At 35.4% G+C, this 20,452-nt stretch overlaps 1 protein-coding gene across 1 annotated transcript in view; it reads left to right on the top strand.

Annotated features, from left to right (window-relative positions):
- TNNI3K (TNNI3 interacting kinase) overlaps nt 1–20,452 on the top strand; it is a 314,577-nt gene that overhangs the window by 18,364 nt on the left and 275,761 nt on the right. Inside the window, exons 3-4 of the mRNA XM_028102541.2 lie at nt 101–186; nt 8,578–8,675. Coding sequence (XP_027958342.1) covers nt 101–186; nt 8,578–8,675 — 184 coding nt within the window. The remainder of the gene's footprint in view (nt 1–100; nt 187–8,577; nt 8,676–20,452) is intronic.

Below are 20,452 nucleotides of genomic sequence, written 5' to 3'. Positions count from 1 at the left end.
CTGAATTTATAGTAACAGGTTTCCCTTTCATAAGTTTTCAAGTGAAAAATAGTAAAGTAAAAGGTGAAATTTTTAGTCATCTGAAAAACTTTTTTTTCAGCTCTGATGATGCCTTCAATAAAGTCAACTTAAATTACCGCACAGAAAATGGGCTGTCTCTACTTCATCTATGTTGTATTTGTGGAGGTGAGTGCTTGAAACTCAATACTTTCCAAACTAGTTGTAGGTATATATGGTCAATGATTTGAGCTGCTTAGTAGTCTACAAGAGAATTCTATCCATGCTCAATTTTCTTTTTTGCTTTGTCCCTACAACCCTGATAACCTTCAGTTGAATCAGTAACTACCAGGCGGATGTTCCAATTGATTTAGTTCTGAATTTAAGTTTCATTGTGTTCCTACCCTGAACCAAGTCACTTAATTTGCTTGGAAATTAAAACAAAAAAATTCAGTATTGGCCATGCCAGTCAGGGATTAGGTTAAATTCAGAAGCACTTAAAGCATTCCCTAAAATATCATCGTGCAATCACTTTACAATCTGCAGTAAAATATGTGTAAGGTAAGATAAATGCCAAAGATAAAATCTCAAAGTGAAGATTGATCAAAGTGAAGATTTAGAGTTTAATTTGGCTCGTATTTTATTCAGTTTTGTTCATTAATGTATCCCAAGCACTGGCATATAGTAGATAATACATTTTTAAATTAATGAATGATTAATATTTACTTTGTTAATACAAACTAGTATTCATTGAACTCAGGTTTTAAATAAAAAACCCTAATGCAGAAATATTGATTCTAATCATATTCCTTAAGCATTCCTCCTGGAACAAACTAAACCAACTCTCCTTAACAGATCTTCAAAATTTAAAAAAAATGCTTTCCCAACCTTAGTTATTTCTTCCAGATTTCTCTGATCTAAATAAATAAGTTCTACTGCTAATGATGTTCTGAGGAATCCTGTACAACTAGATTTTTATCTAAGCCATTTTCACTGTTTATTAAACGAATTTTCATATTTTTATGTTTTAAAACCAACAGATGAGAGTACTACAGAGAAAAATGTAACATAAATGATTTAAATAAACAGCACTGATACAAAGTTCTATAAGTCTAATAGAAATGTTCACTACTAAGGACAGCTGTCAATTAATAGAAGACTTTACAAATGACCCGCAGAACAGCAGTCTGACATTTTTTTAAAAAAAAAATTATTTTTTTTTCCTTTTTATTGTTATATTACTCACCATACATTACATCATTACTTTTTGATGTAGTATTCCATGATTCATTCTCTGTGTGTAACACCCGGTGCTCCATGTAGAACGTGCCCTCTTTAATACCCATCACCAGGCTAATCCATCATCCCACCCCCATCCCCTCTAGAACTCTGTTTGTTTTTCAGAGTCCATCGTCTCTCATGGTTCATCTCCCCCTCCGATTTCCCCCTTCATTCTTCCCCTCCTGCTATCTTCTTCTTTTTTTTAACATATATTATATTATTTGGTTCAGAGGTACAGATCTGTAATTCAACAGTCTTGCACAATTCACAGAGCTCACCATAGCACATACCCTCCTCATTGTCTATCACCCAGCCACCCCATCTCTCCCTCCCCCAACCACTCCAGCAACCCTCAATTTCTTTCCGGAGATTAAAAATTCCTCATATCAGTGAGGTCATATGATACCTGTCTTTCACTGATTGACTTATTTCACTCAGCATAACACCCTCCACTTCCATCCACATCATTGCAAATGGCAAGATCTCATTCCTTTTGATGGCTGCATAATATTCCATTATATATATATATATATATATATATATATATATATATATATATATATATATATAGCACATCTTCTTTATCTATTCATTTGTCGATGGACATCTTGGCTCTTTCCACAGTTTGGCTATTGTGGACATTGCTGCTATAAACATCGGGGTGCATGTACCCCTTCGGATCCCTACATTTGTATCTTTGGGGTAAATACCCAGTAGTGCAATTGCTGGATCGTATGGTAGCTCTATTTTCAACTTTTGGAGGAACCTCCACACTGTTTCCCAGAGTGGCTGCACCAGCTTGCTTTCCCACCAACAGTGTAAGAGGGTTCCCCTTCCTCCACATCCCCGCCAACATCTGTCGTTTCTTCACTTGTTAATTATAGCCATTCTGACTGGTGTGAAGTGATACCTCATGGAGGTTTTGATTTGGATTACCCTGATGCCAAGCGATGTTAAGCACTTTTTCATGTGTCTATTGGCCATTTGGATGTCTTCTTTGGAAAAATGTCTGTTCATGTCTTCTGCCCATTTCTTAGTTGGATCATTTGTTCTTTGGGTGTTCAGTTTAAGAAGTTCTTTATAGATTTTGGATACTAGCCCTTTATCTGATGTGTCATTTGCAAATATCTTCTCCCATTCTGTTGGTTGTCTTTTGCTTTTGTTGACTGTTTCTTTTATTGTGCAAAAGCTTTTTATCTTGATGAGGTACCAATAGTTCATTTCCCTTGCTTCCCTTGCATTTGGTGATGTTTCTAGGAAGAAGTTGCTGCAGCTGAGGTTGAAAAGGTTGTTGCCTGTGTTCTCCTTTAGGATTTTGATGGACTCCTGTCTCACATGTAGGTCTTTCAACCATTTGGAGTTTCTTTTTGTGTGTGGTGTAAGGAAATGGTCCAGTTTCATTCTTCTGCATGGGGCTGTCCAATTTTCCCAATACCATTTGTTGAAGAGACTGTCTTTTATCCATTGGACATTCTTTCCTGCTTTGTCAAAGATAAGTTGACCATAGAGTTGAGGGTCCATTTCTGGGCTCTCGATTCTGTTCCATTGATCTATGTGTCTGTTTTTGTGCCAGTACCATACTGTCTTGATGATGACAGCTCTGTAATAGAGCTTGAAGTCTGGAATTGTGATGCCGCCAGCTTCGCTTTTCTTTTTCAACATTCCTCTGGCTATTTGGGGGTCTTTTCTGGTTCCATACAATATTTAGGGTTGTTTGTTCCATTTCTTTGAAAAAAGTGGAAGGTATTTCGATGGGGATTGCATTGAATGTGTAATTGTTCTAGGTAGCATTGACATCTTCACAACATTTGTTCTTCCAATCCATGAACATGGAACCTTTTTCCATTTCTTTGTGTCTTCCTCAATTTCTTTCATGAGTATTTGATAGTTTTCTGAGTACAGATCCTTTGCTTCTTGGTTAGATTTATTCCTAGGTATCTTATGGTTTTGGATGCAATTGTAAATGGGATTGACTCCTGATTTTCTCTTTCTTCTGTCTTGTTGTTGGTGTATAGGAATGCCACTGATTTCTGCACATTGATTTTATGTCCTGCCACTTTACTGAATTCCTGTATGAGTTCTAGCAGTTTTGGGGTGGAGTCTTTTGGATTTTCCACATAAAGTATCATATCATCTGCAAAGAGTGAGAGTTTGACTTCTTCGTTGCTGATTTGGATGCCTTTTCTTTTAATTGTCTGATTGCTATGGCTAGGATTATGTTGAATAGCATAGCAACATAGCAATACTATGTTGAATAGCAGTGGTGATAGTGGACATCCCTGCCATGTTCCTGACCTTAGGGTGAAAGCTCTCAGTTTTTCCCCATTGAGAATGATATTCGCTGTAGGTTGTTCATAGATGGCTTTTAGGATATTGAGATATGTACCCTCTATCCCTATACTCTGAAGAGTTTTGATCAGGAAAGGATGCTGTACTTTGTCAAACGCTTTTTCTTCATCTATTGAGAGGATCATATGGTTCTTGTTCTTTCTTCTATTAATGTATTGTATCACATTGATTGATTTGCAGATGTTGAACCAAAACTGCAGCCCAGGGATAAATCCCACTTGGTCATGGTGAATAATCCACTAATGTACTGTTGTATACTATTGGCTAGTATTTTGGTGAGAATTTTTGCATCCATGTTCATCAAGGATATTGGTCTGTAATTCTCCTTTTTGATGGGGTCTTTGTCTGGTTTTGGGATCAAGGTAATGCTGGCCTCATAAAATGAGTTTGGAAGTTTCCCTTCCATTTCTATTTTTTGCAACAGTTTCAGAAGAATAGGTATTAATTCTTCTTTAAATGTTTGGTAGAATTACCCTGGGAAGCCATCTGGCCCTGGGCTTTTGTTTGTTGGGAGATTTGTGATGACTGCTTCAACTTCCTTAGTGGTTATAGGTCTGTTCAGGTTTTCTATTTCTTCCTGGTTCAGTTTTGGTAGTTGATACATCTCTAGGAATGCATCCATTTCTTCCAGGTTATCTAATTTGCTGGCACATACTTGTTCATAATACGTTCTTACAATTGTTTGTATTTCTTGGGTGTTGGTTGTGATCTCTCCTCTTTCATTCATGATTTTGTTGATTCGGGTCATTTCTCTTTTCTTTTTGATAAGTCTGGCCAGGGGTTTATCAATCTTGTAAATTCTTTCAAAGAACCAGCTCCTAGTTTCGTTGATCTGTTCTACTGTTCTTTTGGTTTCAATTTCATTGATTTCTCTCTGATCTTTATTATTTCTCTTCTCCTGTTGGGTTTAGGCTTTATTTGCTGTTCTTTCTCCAGCTCCTTTAGGTGTAGGGTTAGGTTGTGTGTTTGAGACCTTTCTTGTTTCTTGAGAAAGGCTTGTATTGCTATATACTTTCCTCTCAGGACTGCCTTTGCTGTATCCCAAAGATTTTGAACAGTTGTGTTTTCATTTTCATTGGTTTCCATGAATTTTTTTTAATTCTTCTTTACTTTCCTGGTTGACCCATTCATTCTTTAGTAGGATGCTCTTTAACCTCCATGTATTTGAGTTCTTTCTGAATTTCCTCTTCTGATTGAGTTCTAGTTTCAAACCTTTGTGGTCTGAAAATATGCAGGGAATGATCACAATATTTTGGTACTGGTTGAGACCTGATTTGTGACCTAGGATGTGATCAATTCTGGAGACTGTTCCATTGGCACTAGAGAAGAATGTGTATTCTGTTGCTTTGGGATGGAATGTTCTGAATATGTCTGTGAAGTCCATTTGATCCAGTGTGTCAATTAAAGTCTTTATTTCCTTTTGATCTTTTGCTTAGGTGATCTGTCCATTTCAGTGAGGGGACTGTATAAGTACCCCACTATTATTGTTTGTTGTCGATGTATTTCTTTGCTTTTGTTATTAATTGCCTTATATAATTGGCTGCTCCCATGCTAGGCGCATAGATATTTACAATTCTTAGATCTTCTTATTGGATAGACCCTTTAGTAGGACATAGTGTCCTTCCTCATCTCTTATTACAGTCTTCGGTTTAAAATCTAATTTGTCTGATTTAAGGATTGCCACCCCAGCTTTCTTTTGGTGTCCATTAGCATGGTAAATGGTTTTCCACCCCCTCACTTTCAATCTGGGGGTGTCTTTGGGTCTAAAATGAGTCTCTTGCAGACAGCATATTGATGGGTCTTGTTTTTTAATCCAATCTGATAGCCTGTGTCTTTTGATTGGGGCATTTAGCCCATTTACATTCAGGGTAACTAATGAAAGGTATGAATTTAGTGCCATTGTATTGCCTGTAAGGTGACTGTTACTGTATATGGTCTGTGTTCCTTTCTGATCTATGCTGCTTTTAGGCTCTCTCTTTGCTTAGAGGACCCCTTTCAATATTTCTTGGAGGGCTGGTTTCGTGTTTGCAAATTCCTTTAGTTTTTGTTTGTCCTGGAAGCTTTTTATCTCTCCTTCTATTTTCAATGAGAACCCAGCTGGATATAGTATTCTTGGCTGCATATTTTCCTCGTTTAGTGCTCTGAAGATATCATGCCAGTCCTTTCTGGCCTGCCAGGTCTCTGTGGATAGGTCTGTTGCCAATTTAATGTTTCTACCATTGTAGGTTACATATCTCTTTCCCCGACCTGCTTTCTGGATTTTCTCTTTGTCTCGAGACTCGTAAATTTTACTATTAGATGTCGGGGTGTTGACCTATTTTTATTGATTTTGAGAGGGGTTCTCTGTGTCTCCTAGATTTTGATGCCTGTTTCCTTCCCCAAATTAGGGAAGTTCTCTGCTATAATTTGCTCCAATATACCTTCTCCTCCTCTCTCTCTTTCTTCTTTTTCTGGGATCCCAATTATTCTAATGTTGTTTCATCTTATGGTATCACTTATCTCTCGAATTCTGCCCTCGTGATCCAGTAGTTGTTTATCTGTCTTTTTCTCAGCTTCTTTATTTTCCATCATTTGGTCTTCTATATCACTAATTCTCTCTTCTGCCTCATTTATCCTAGCAGTTAGAGCCTCCTTTTTTGATGCACCTCATTAATAGCCTTTTTGATTTCAACTTGGTTAGGTTTTAGTTCTTTTATTTCTCCAGAAAGGTTTCTCTAATAACTTCCATGCTTTTTTCAAGCCCAGCTAGTATCTTTAAAATCATGATTCTCAACTCTAGTTCCAACATCTTACTAATGTTCGTATTGATTAAGTCCCTGCCTGTTGGTACTGCCTCTTGTTCTTTTTGTTGATGTGATTTTTTTTCCATCTTGTCATTTTGTCCAGAGGAGAACAGATGAATGAGAGAACAAACTGCTTACAGGGTAACAATATCCCCAGAAAATATACACTAAACAAATCAGAAAAGACCTGAAACTGGGGGGAAAAAAAGAAAAAAGAAAGAAAAAAGAAAAAGATAAAAACAAACAAAAACAAAACAAAACAAAATATGATTAAATATGATCAGGCTGGTGCATAGATCAGTGCCACACAGTAGATTTTGGGCATATCTTGGCCTGTTAGAAGAAAGTGCCTCCCAAAATTTTAAAGAAAGAAAACCTTATATATGTACAAAAATAAGGGTTAATATGATGAAGGGATGGAATATGAATCTAAAGATGAAAATATAAAAGATTTTATAAAAGGAATTGATAAAAAGTTGGTTGAAAAAAGAAAGAATAGGATTTAAAAAAAAAAGAAGGGAGAGAATGTGATCAGGCAGGAGACTAGAACAAAGCCATACACTAGAGATTTAGGGTATATTTTGATCTGTTAGAAGAATCTCTATCTCAAAATTTTAAAGAGAGTACAACTTATATATATATATGCCAAAAATAAGGGTAACTACTATGAAGGGATAGAATATGACTCTAAAAATGAAAAATAAAAAATATCTTTTAAACAAGGGATTGATAAGATGTTGGTTGAAAAAGGGAAAAAAAATTTAAAAAAAGACAGTTAAAAAAATTAACTTTGAAAGACTAAAGAATCATGGTAAAAAAATCATGAATTCTATGTGCAGTATTCCCCTAGTGCTGGAGTTCTGCCATTCTCATTGATCGGTAAACTTGGTCTTGGCTGGCTGTTCTTGCTGATCTTCTGAGGGAGGGGTCTGTTGCCATGGTTCCCAAATGTCTTTGCCGGAGGCGGAACTGCCCCACCCTTGCTGGGTCCGGGCTGAGTTATCTGCTCCGGTTTGCTCTCCGGAGCTTTTGTTCCCTGCAAGCTTTCCCTACAGCTTTGGAGGACGAGAGTGGAAATGGTGGCCTCCCAGTCTCCGCCCCAGAGGAGCCGAGAACTCAGGCCCAGCTCCTCAGTGCGCCCCCAGAGAAAAGCAGTCAATCACTCCCATCTCCCCGGTCTCTGGCTGCACTCTGTGCTCACCTGGCCTGTGATCCAGCGTTTCTACATCTGGCACCCGACCCATGTGGAGTCTCTAAACCCAGCAGATCCCTGTGGTGTGCTTTTGTGGGGGAGGAAGGGGAGTCTCCCTGAATCTGCCACTTGTTGGGTCCCTGATGGAAGAGCAGTGGCCCGACTGTGCCATGGATCACAGTTTATGGCAACCCCGAGCTGAGAGCCCGCGCCTTGGCTCGGTCTCTGCAGCCGGCTTCCCTGCTCCAATACCTGGGAGGTCTGCCACACTCAGGCACCCCCGGTCTTTCTGTGACCCCAAGTGTCCTGAGACCACACTGTCCCGTGAGGGTTCCACTCCCTGCGTAGTCACTGGAGTGACGTCCCTCAGCGAAGCCAACTTCTAAATGTTCCGATTTTGTGCTCCATGGCTCTATCACTTGCCAGAAGTGGCCAATGGAGGCCCCCTCCCCTGCCATCTATCCTCCCGAATATTGCCTTGGATTCACTTCTCCGCATACCCTACCTTCCAGAAAGTGGTCGCTTTTCTGTTCAGAGAGTTGTTGCTTTTCTTTTCTTCGATCTCCTGTTGAGTTCGTAGGTGTTCAGAATGGTTTGATCCCTATCCAGCTGAATTCCTGGGACCAGAAAAAATACAGGTCTCCTCCTCCTCCACCATCTTGCTCCTACCCCTATTTATTTATTTGACAGAGAGAGAGAGCAAGAGCACCAGTGAGTTGGTAGGGGGAGGGAGATAAGCAGACTCTGTGTTAAGCACAGAGCCCAAGGCTGGTGATCCCAAGACCCTGAGATCATGACCTGAGCCAAAACTGAGAGTCAGACGCTTAACAGCCTGAGCCACCTGAGCTACCCAGGTGCCACAATTTGACATTTTCCATTCATCAGTGTGAATTTATCATTAAATCAAAGAGAAATTTTAAAGTCACTTGGTCTACTCCCACAATAATTTAACCTTTTTTCACTTTTCTCTTTAAGGTAACAAGTCACATATTAGAACCCTTATGTTAAAAGGGCTTCGTCCGTCTCGACTAACAAGAAATGGATTTACAGCCTTGCACTTAGCAGTTTACAAGGTACAATATTTTTGTTCCCATAATACTGTATTACAACTTAAGATGATGTGCATCTTCAGACTGCTGCTGCCCTTCTTCCTCCTCTCCTCCTCCTCCTCCTTCTTCTTTTTTCTTCCTTTGTGTGTGTGTGTGTGTGTGTGTGTGTGTGTGTGGCAAATTGGTAATCATGAAAAACATTCAGAGTGACCAGAGTATTACATTACTAGGCGAAGCTCTTTCTCTATATTGACCTGGTATCATCTATATACCAGACACACACTCTTTGTAACACTTTCCATGTTTAACTCATTTAAGTCTCACAAGAAACCTGTAAGTGAATACTATTATTGTCCCCAAGATTACGTGGTTAGTCAGTGGGTTAGCCAGGATTTAGGAACTGGCCGTCTGGTCCCCTTGCTAGAGCTTCTCACCAGGAGGCCAAGCTGCCTCTGTGCAGTAGAGGATGAGGTTGCATTTGAGGATGAAAGAAGCACATTGAAGCTACATTTCTTTTTCTGCACATTTTCCTTAATTAAAAATATCTCTAGAGGCACCTGGGTGGCTCAATTGGTTAAGCATCTGACTCTCAATTTTGGCTCAGGTCATGATCTCAGGATCGTGAGAGCCAGCCCTGAGTACGGCTCCACACTGAGTATGGCTCCACACTGAGTATGGAGTCTGCTTACGATTCTCTCTCTTCCTCTCTCTCTGCCCCTCCCCCCCCCCACTACCCCACATGTGAGCACTCATGCAACATTCTCTCTCTCTCTCTCAAATAAATAAATAAAATCTTTAAAAAATACCTCTAGAATTCCCTTTAGTTTCCTTTTATTTTTTCCTACTTTTTCTTCAGTTTATTTCCTTGCATCAGTCCCTGTTTCCCAACTAATCTCAGTACCTGATCAGAAAGTAAATATAAAAGTGGGTTTGAAAAACTGGGATACTCACTATTGGGATAGATTCTTGAGATTGTCATAAATATAAATTTATACAATATATAAAATAAATATAAATTGTTCATTCTCTAATCATAATAAGTTTTTACTTGCTCTGTACTTATGAGTTAAGTATTATACTAGGTTTTATATATATTATTTCTTTAACTATTAATGTAACTTAGTGAGATGCATAATAGGGTTTATTTTATAGAAAAGGAAAGTGAAGGTTAAAGTTAGCTATTTAGTGAATGTCAGAATAGTGATTGGAATCAAGTGCAGTTGGCTCATACTCTCAGACTCTTATTGTTATATTGCATATTTTGTTCTTTCTCAGTTTCATGTGAATCTCTGACAGGATTTTATTTCAGTTTTGTATGTGCAGGACTTGGGAGTGGGGGCAGCTGTTGCTCAGATCAGGATCACTTCACACTACATTCCCTCTCCCAAACTTTAGAGTTTATCACGGTGAGAGGAAGAGAGCCATATTTTCCCACAATTCAGATTCACATATTCTTGTGATTCATAGTACAAATGCTCTAATAGTCATCCTTTTTTTGCGCCCAGCCAATTCCTAGTCAGTTTTATTTTGTTTTTGTTTTTTGTTTTTTCTGGGAGAAAGCGTCAGTTATGTGCTAAATTGTCCTAATCATCCTGTGAAACTTGAATTTAGGCTGAATTCAGGATGTGGGAAACTGTGTCTGATGCTGGCTTTTCTGCTGAATAGCAGGAGGTGAAAGTAGAAGAGCTCCAAGGAATAGGAAGCAAGATAAGGCAGTATGTGAAACTATGAATTCTGAATCTGACTGGGAGATTCCTTTCTATATTAGTTTGTTTTCCTAACACTTAGTATGACACAACCATAGAAATGCATTCTGAATGATTTAGTGCTACAATCTTTACAGAATTTCTTCTACTTCTGTTTATCAAAACTAAATTTCCATATTTAGAATTTCCTTTGCTTTATTTCTTCTGTTTTCATATATTTTACAGAAGGATATATGGACTAGCTTGTTTTTTAGCAAGTTTAAACAAATTTAGAGTCTTAGGACATAAGGTAGGCAAAAATTTTGAAAAGGCTATAATTGAGTGTATGATTATTCTACCTATTCCTTAACAAAGGCAAAAACAAATTAAATTTACAATTTCCTTTAAAACACAGAAAGAATATAAAGTAGCCATTCATACTACCATTGCATTAAATCTAGTTCTAATTATCCATTCCCTGACCTGCCTAAGAAAAAGAAAATCCATTTACATCATCACAATACAATGATCAAAATCAGAAAATTTAATATTGATGCAATACTATTATCTAATCTATAGTCCAAATTTGAATTTGGTTAGTTATATTATTAGTGTCATTTATGAAAAGCTGTTTATTTTTTGTTGTTCAGGATTGATTCCAGAATCATTCATTTTTAGTTTTCTTGTCTCTGAATCTCTTTTATCTGAAAGAAATGTCCTTGCCTTTATTTCCTTTTCTTTTCTTTCCTCTCTTGATTTTAATATTTTGGTGCATACAGAACAGTTACTTATATATATTTATTTGGATATTTATAAATATTGCAAGTGAACTTTATTTTTTCTTACCACTCACAAAATGAATAATTTGATTTTCACATCTTTTTATTGGTCACATCAGCTGGTTAGCACTCCTCTTACTTGTTTTGTTTGTTATTGCTTTGTTTTTGCTCAGTTTTTTAAATAGGGGCTAGATTTATTGAGGTATAAATTGTGCACAATAAAATTCACAATTTTAAGTGGACAATTTGATGACTTTTAAAAATGTATATAGTCATTATACTATCATCACAGTCATGATATAGGACTTTTCTATCATATAAAAAAGTTCTCTCGTACCTTTTTTGCAGTCAATTTCCTCCTCTATCCCCCTGACCTCTGGAAACAACTATGTGTTTTCTATCAGTATAATTTTCCCCCTCTAGAATTTACCTAAATGCAATCCATTCAGTATGTTTTCTTTTATGTATGGTTTCTATCACTTATCATAATACTATTGTTGTGTGTTCAGTAATTCATTTATTTTATTGTGGATCTATATTCCTTTCTATGGATATAATACCATTTGTTTAACAATATACTTGTTACGGACGTATGGGTTGTTTCCATATTTTTGCTGTTTTAATAAAGCTGCTATTAATATTCATGTACAGATCTTTGTTTGAACATTTGTTTTTATTTCTCTTGGGCAATGCGTAGGAATGGAATTGATGGGTCATATCATAAGTGCATGTTTATTTTATAAGAAATGCCAAACTCTTTACCAAATTGGCTATATCATCTTCCATTTCCATCAGCAATGTATTTGTTTCTAGTGATTATGTTATATACTCTTGCCAACACTTGTCAATACTTTTTATTTTAGCCTTTTAATTGAATATATATTAATATTTCATGATTAATGTGCATATCTCTAGTGACTAATGAAGTTGAATCAATTTTCGTGTGCTTGTCATCTTTTTTTTTTTTTTTTTTTGCTGTAGTGTCTGTTCAAATCTTTATCCCATTTTTAAATTCGGTTTATTGTTTTCTTGAATTATAAGAAAAGATCTCTATGTATTTGGATATGGGTCCTTTGTTGGATATATATTTTGAAAAATTTTCCCCAGTCTGTGGCTTGCCTTTTCATTTTCTTGTAGCAAAACTTGTATGCATTATTTGTTAACTGATTAGTGATTACACTATGGATCTTCAATAAACACATGCACTGACTATTAATATCAGTCTACTTCACTTTAAACGTAAGAACCATCCATAGTATAGTTCCACTTTATCTTCATTCTTTATACTATTGTTGCAATATACATTATATCTATACATGTTATAAATTCTAATATATGGTTAGAAATTTTCTAATAAACACTTCATATCTTTTAGAGAAAATATCTTTAATTTTCAGCAGATTGGTTATAATAAGCCTATGTATGATTTTCTCTGTTCAGTGATTTTTAGAGTCCGTTGAGCTTCTTAAATCTGTAAGTTTATGCTTTCATCAAGTTCAGAAATTTTGATCTTTATTTTTTTAAATATATATGTTAGAATGGTAATCTTTCACAGGTTACCAAGTCTCTGTTCATTTTCTTCTATCTTCTTTCTCTCTGTTCTTAAATATTGATTATTTCTAATTACTTGATTTCAAGTTCAAAAACGATTTCTCTGACATCTCCCATCTGAGGATAATCTGCTAAGAGTTATTCATTTCAGATACTATACTTTTCAGTTCTAGGATTTCCCTTGATGTTAAAATATAATTTCAATTTCTCTTCTATGATTACCCATCTGTTCCTTTATTTTTCCATATTTTCCTTTAAATTCTTGATTCTATCATTAATGACTGTTTTAAATGCCTTATCTGTTGTTTCTAACATCTGGATTACCTCAGTGTTTATTTCTATTGAGTGTTTTTCTCTTGACTTCATATTACATTTTCCAGTTTTTTCACATTTTTATTAATTTTTTATCACATGTTAGACATTATGTATTATTTGTTACAATAAATCATCATGTCATCTTCCTTTAAAGGGTGTAGATTTTTTTTTTTTTGGAAGGCAGTTACATTTCACCTAGTCAATCTTGATTTGATTTTTTGTTAGGGTGGGTCTATTTGAGTTTCAGACTTAGCCTAATAGCATACCTCTTACTCTAGGATGTGGTCCTTACTCCTGAATATGGTTCTTACTCCTAAGATGTGGACTTTTGATATCTTACCTGAATACCCAATCACTTAGTAAAGTCTCCATTCTGGTTTCTGGAACTCCAAAATTTCCTATTACTGCATGACCTCTTCCATCATTACTATATATTTTTCAGCCATAAGTTGGTGATCTTACCTACTACAGAGTCTTTCTCTGTTTCTGTGCAGCCCAACTCAAAAATCCTTAGTGAATCTCAATGCAGATATCTGCAGTCCTCTCTTTGTGCAGCTTCTTCTTCTGCCCCAGTTACCCTACTTGACAAATTATAATCATTTTATAATCCCAGAAATTTAATCTTGATTGTCAACTCATTATGATCGCCCTTTCACTTTCTCTTCTGTGACAGAGAAATATCTCGGGCAGAAAGTCAGAACAATCATGGAATATTGTGGAGGCTTACTTTGTGTCTTTCCCTTCTTCCAAAGATCACAGTCTCTTGTTCATGTTCTTCAATGACTTAGAACAGAAGTGTCATATATTTTGTTCCATTTTATGTATTTGACTTGTCAGTAAGGAAAATCTGTACAAGTTATCCAGTCATGCCCCCATCTATTCTTATGTTTTAGATTACTTCCAAACATATGAAATATCTAATAGACACAATCTAGGATTTGCACCTTAAGCACATGATTTTGGAAGTAATCTAAAAATAGATGGGGGCATGACTGGATAACTTACATAGATTTTCCTTACTGACAAGTCAAATACATAAAATGGAGCAAAATATATGACACTACTGTTCTAAGTCATTGAATTAAAGAGGGCATGTATTGAATGGAGCACTGGGTGTTATACACAAACAATGAATCATGGAACACTACATCAAAAACTAATGATGTAATGTATAGTGATTAACATAACATAATAAAATAACATTTAAAAAAAATACTGTTGTTATCCATTATCTGCATAATAAAATTCAAGCTCCTAAATAAGAGTTTCAAAATCCCTTAATTCACAATTTTGCTGGAATCACTTTTCAGACTCCTGCAGTCTCTGCTCTTCCAACTCACATGGTTCTCAAATTTAATATGCATAAGAATTATATGGTAACTACATGTTTAAAATGGATGTTTCTCTCCACATCTCACTTCAATCAAATTTGGTACATATAAAATATGCTGGGAATCTAAAATTTTAACAAACAGCCTAGGCAATTTTGATGTAAGCAGTCTAAGGCTAAATGATAAGGATCATTGTTCAAGTCTTGCAACTCAGATTGTGGTAAGAAGACCAGCAGCTCCTGCCTCAAATGAGAGAGTTTTAGAAATGCAGAACTTCATTCCCTATCCCATCCCTAACCAACTGTGTTTTGTTGTTGTTGTCGTTGTTGTTGTTGTTGTTGTTTTAATCCTAGCTGACAGGTTTACAGACTAAAGTTTGAAAAGAATTGTTCTAGATTATTTCATTCTTTAGGACAAGCATTTTTCACACTTCAGTGTTTTTATTCTTATTATTTCTTCTGCTTAAATATCTTTTTATTTCTTTTCCTAGTAGGAGATTATTACATATTTGAAACCAAGATAAATTGAGCTTCCTTGAGCTTTCTTGAACTCCCAAGCAGATTTTATTGTACTCTCTTTTGGGTTTCAATTACAAATTCACATTGTTTTATATTATAATATTTATAATTATTTATTTAGATATTTCATATGTTGTTCTGTGAACTTGTAGCATTGGGAGTCTTTTTCTTTAATTCCTCAGTGTATAAGGACCTATAAAATATTCTTGATAAATATTCTTGAGAAATTAATGAGTATCCAAACATTAGCACAAACAATACTTGACATTGATTGATATAATATACCTTCATAAAGACTGTCAGCTTAGAAGCTAGACTATTTGATTCCATATCTCAGTTCTGAGACTTACTAGCTGTGCATCTTTAAACAAATTACTCCCCTCTCAGTCTCTGAAATGGAGGAAATAGAATTACATATTTCATTGAGTGGTTTATAGTTTTAAAGAGGACAAACCATATGCAGTATGTAGCAAAATACCTAGCACATAGTAAGTACTCAATAAAAGTTAACTATCATTGTTGAACTTTCAAACATTTATTGAAGACCTAATGTTCAGCCATTTTTTTAAAAGATTTTATTTATTTATATTTATTTTTTTATTTATTAAGAGAGAGAAAGAGTACACACACGTGCCAGCCCATGAGCAGGGGGTGGGGCACAGGGGTAGGGAGAGGGAGAGAGAGAATCTCAAGCAGACTCCATGCTGAGCACATAGGCCAACACGGGGCTTATCCCACAATCCTGATATCATGACCTGAGCCAAAACCAAGAGCCGGAAGCTTAACTGACTGAACCACCCAGGCACCCCTAATGTTCAACCATTCTATACAGAAAAACAAACAAAAAGGATTGTGTCTTCTGGATTATTACATTCTAAAGAGATGAGAGTATGAAATCCTAAAACATTAAAGTAGTGAAGTCTACACTTAGATCAATGGATTCCAAATTTTTTATCATATGCCATACAAAATTAGCTCCCCCAAAGCATATTTGTTCATAAATTATAATTATGAACAAAATTATCAATAAATAGGTCTAGGCAAAAATACACTCTCTGGCAGACAGCGTTAAAATTTGTGGGTATAAATCCATATTTCATATGTCCTTTTTGATAATATCAAAATATTTTGACAAATTTGTTTTCAAATATGATTAAATTGTAATTAATTTTACTTGGAAATTTGGCTTACAAAAAGCTCAGATTACTAGAAAGAAAATTGCCAGCATTCTAGCTCTGCCATTTTCCTTCCCTTCTTCTTATATTAGTGATATACATTTCCTCTGTGATTTTTTCACAGGAATCTTTTAAAGATAATGTGCTGAATTTTTAGAGATAAATTCAGTTAAAATTAGATATTAAAATCTATAAATCCCCTGAATTTAGCTCACATAAGCTATAATGCATCCTTATATACCAAATGCTAAAGAAAAAAAAAAGTGAGAAGCAACTCTCAACTTCTCTCCATTTGGAATTACAAGTTTTATTTATCATACTTTAGGTATTGTATATGACACATAACTAACTGATACATGAACTGAGACCACCAGTACAAATTTTCATGTTAACTATTAGTAAAATAAAATATATATAAAATATATAAAATAAAATAAAAAATAAAGATAAGTAGAATTTCTGATACTTTCTTTTTGCACCTTAATTAATTTTCTTACAAGATACCTGTCATATTGGCATTCTACTTTGGGGCATACTTCTTTAAATCATATCTAAATTGAACTCCTAAAATGAAACATAAGATTTTGAGGAAAAATTTGAGATTTCCATAATTTCAAACATCATAAGCAAGAATGTTAATGAACAAAAACATATCTGACTGTCTAATTAACCTCAGACATACTCTTCCTTCAATACACAGGCAAACTACTTGAAATTTCTCCAGTGAATGAAAAATTGCATTTGATTAGTCAACTTTTTTTTAAGCATTTCATGCTTTAAAAAAATGATAAAAGCAGGTGCTGAATGGTCATTTATTCCATCCTATAGACTTATAGCAAGATCTCATTCCAATCATTCAGAAGAAGTCATTTAAATATTTATTACATAGGGGAAGGGCATGGAAGGGGGGGAAATTTAATTCAACCTATGTCTTTTGGCTCACTAGACCTAGGTTCTTATTACCACACAACTATGCCTAACAGAAAGTTGTTTTCTATTCATGGTGATCCATAGCCTGGAAACTGTTGTATCTTTTTTTCTGATGTTTTTTCTTCCTTAACACGTGTATTTGATTGCAAAACTGATATTTTTTTCAACTATCCTAAAATCCAGGTCACAATGCATGTGTTTCATAGTTTCTGAATCCTTTACTTACATAGATTTTCTCTGCCTCAACACTACTGATATTTTGGATTGGATTATTCCATGTTGTGGGGGCTGTCCTGTTCATTGTAAGATATTTAGCAGCATTCCTGGCCTCTACTTTCTAGATGCTGGTAGCCACTTCTCCCATCCCCAGTGTGACACCAGAAATGTCTACAGACATTGCCCCTTGAGGACAAAATCACCCCCTGCTGAAAACCATTAATTTAGAGGACAAAGTTGATTGATATCTTTTTAAAATCCAAGTTACCTTTTTATTTGAATAAATAAAGTTTCCTGATTAAAGAGAGCATTTTCTCCAAGTAGGAATTTGTCAAGATAATAATAACAAATTCTTGGAAAAAGAAACAAAATTCACACACACAAAAATAGAATCTTACTTTTTGTTTTTGTTTCTTTTTTTTTCTTTTTTGATACTTAACTAAATCTTCCAGTTAATTGCAACTTTTAAACACTGCTTAAAATTTTTAATTTAAGGAACCAGAAAACATTTATACCCACAAATTAGAGCAAACATTAAGATTTATTTTTATACATACATTTCTTTTTAGTAAACTAATATTTCATAATCTCTAAATTAACATGTTCTCAGTAAAAACTTGATAGGACGTTATTGAAAACACTAATTTATCCTTCTTGGAGAACCTTCCCTGACCCCTCCCAAGTCTGGATTAGGTGCTCCTCCAATGTACTCTCATAAACACCCTGTATACCTTCTTATACTGTGAATGATTCTCTTTCATTACATGGTTACTTCTCTACATCTTCCTCTAGACTAAGGGTCACAATCTTAAGTACATGTAGGAAAGATACAGGTAACATAAATGAATTAAGGTGTTAGATAATATGACAAAGTTAAATGGGGGCTAACACTTGGACTCAGTGTTTTTGAGACATAAGACATGGTGGAGACTGTGGCAAATTAGAGAACTTATGCTCCATGTAAAGGAGCAGTCAACATTCAGCTCCAGCTAATCATTGCCATGTAGGCAGGTAAGCCCAGTATTTCCCCAAATTTCAGAGAATCAGAAATTATGAAGTTTCCTGATATTTAATTTCCATTAATTCAAAATTTTAGTTTTAACTATTATGCAAGCCAAACCATATACATAGTTTCCCCTTTGTGACCTGTTTCTATGAGCACCACCAAGGCAGAGATTAGATCTAAATTTCTTATCATCTTAATCTAAGTGCATAGAATAATTCCTGGTGTATATTCATCAATAAATACATGTTGCATAAATAAATAAAGTAAGTTATAATTCTATGGTGAATAATTCTATTATTCAAAGGAGGAAGAATCATGTTGACATTGGACAAAATATGGTTCTATTTTGGCCATTAGATGTGGAAATTAGAAAATTGTCAGATATCTCCTTAAGGAATGTTTAGTAAATTTGTGGGAATAGAGAGTGTAAAAATGGATTGAAAATAAATGGAGTTGGGAAAATGTAGGCAATGAATAAAGATTGGGCAGTATCTTGAGGAGAGATAGGATCACAGAAAGATTCTACAATAGTGTGTTTCTCGATCTTTTTAAAGTTTTGCTTCTTTGGATAAACATAAACCTTCACTGTCTGTTTACATGTATTTTATTTTAAAATAAATAAAATTAAAGTGAAAACAAATTAAAGAAATTATAATACTCAATTTGCTTTTTCAAACAGCATGTATTTGCATTCTCCCAAATTCCCAGAGATTCTGATTAGCTCCTCCCTATTAAATCAACACTATATTATTGGAAGAGAGAACAAGTATATTCAAAGGCCAATTAGGAGCAGCCCACAGGACATGATTATTGAACACTAGGAAACAGAAGAGGAAGGGTCAGCAAAAGGGATGAGAAAAAAAAAGCAAAATTAGAGGCCTTACCTCGAGTACAGGTACTCAATCTACAAGTGTGTTCCTTCTCTCTTTTCTTTCCTTTTTTTCAAAATTTCAAGCAAAGTCAAGTATTCCTGTCACACCAAAACCTTTAATAAGTGCTATCTTTTGCAGAGGTAAATTCAGAATTATTTCAACAAGAGGCATGTAGGTGTGAACTTTCATGAGCAGTTATTTTTATACTGATTAATGGATCCTTTCATTAGAGATGTCTATGATACATGAGGCAGCTCTAGTCCATTAAACTTTAATGCCTAGAGCTAAATATGTTTCATACTGAAGCTCTGTATGGTCCCTTGCCCTAAAAGAAACATTAATAGTCTTTGAAGACTAAAAAACTGCTTTTTTACTTTTTTTCCCTACTAGCATAAACACCAGGCTGTAATAATTACTGGGCTGGGTAAATTGGGTTGTAGAGAAAAGATACATAAGTAACCACATTATTAAAATATTTACTTATATATCCCTGTTTTCACACTCAGAAACCCAGTCTTCTTTCCAAACCGAGTTCAGGTCTTCTTTGCAGCTTGATCTGACATTTCAGGGAATATTAGAATATTTGCGTTAGATAGGGTATTACAGAAAACAATTTAGTCTGACTCTGCATCTTGCAGGTGAAGATATTGAGGTGTTTCATGATTAAACATATTTGGGGATAAAGTGGACTGAGATTAAGATGTAAGGTGAATGTTCTCATAGGTCAATCTTGGGGGTGACATTTAATATTAGTATATGAATTTATACTTGTAAGAATCTTGAGTTTACAAACATTCCCACATACATTATATAATTTGATCCTGTTACAACCCTGTAAGATGGATACAGCAGGTATTAGATTCCCTTTTTACAGGTGAAGAACACATGGTCAGGTCTTACACATGAAAGGCAAAAAATTGAGAGTAGAATATTAGTTGGGGGTGGAGGGTAACATGTTGTATTGAAAAAAGCACAGCACTTAAATCAGAAGGTCTAAGTTCAAATCCCAGTTAAGCTTTGATTTAAATGTGCATTAAAGAAACATTTTATGATATGCTATGCCAGTTGAGTTCTTGAAAAGCAGGCTCTGAAAGGGATTTTGGAGTGCAAGAGATTTATTTGGAAGTGACACCTGTGAAAGGCAAAGGAAGGCAGTGGAATTAGTCTGGGGAAGCTGTCAGACCACAGTGCAGACTTACTAAAATCTTTGCCAGCCCAATGGGAGCTCCAGAGCAAAAATTGCCTATTAGAGGAGTAATGCTTGAGTGGCAATGGCTAGGTCCTTTTACCACCAGCTTTCTCAGTCAATGACTGGGGGCCACCTTGAAAAGATCTCAACTCTACTGCTGCAGTGGATCCTGAAAGAGCTAGCTAAGGGAGATTGCCAGCTAACCACATTCCCAGCCCATTCTTCTTGAAGGGA

This window comes from Eumetopias jubatus, unplaced genomic scaffold (assembly GCF_037043125.1).
Source record: "Eumetopias jubatus isolate StellerSeaLion01/CBP00866 unplaced genomic scaffold, mEumJub1_p1.0 scaffold_4, whole genome shotgun sequence".
Classification (NCBI taxonomy): domain Eukaryota; kingdom Metazoa; phylum Chordata; class Mammalia; order Carnivora; family Otariidae; genus Eumetopias; species Eumetopias jubatus.
The sequence above is the reverse complement of the archived record's forward strand: the minus strand, read 5'-3'. Positions and strand labels throughout refer to the sequence as shown.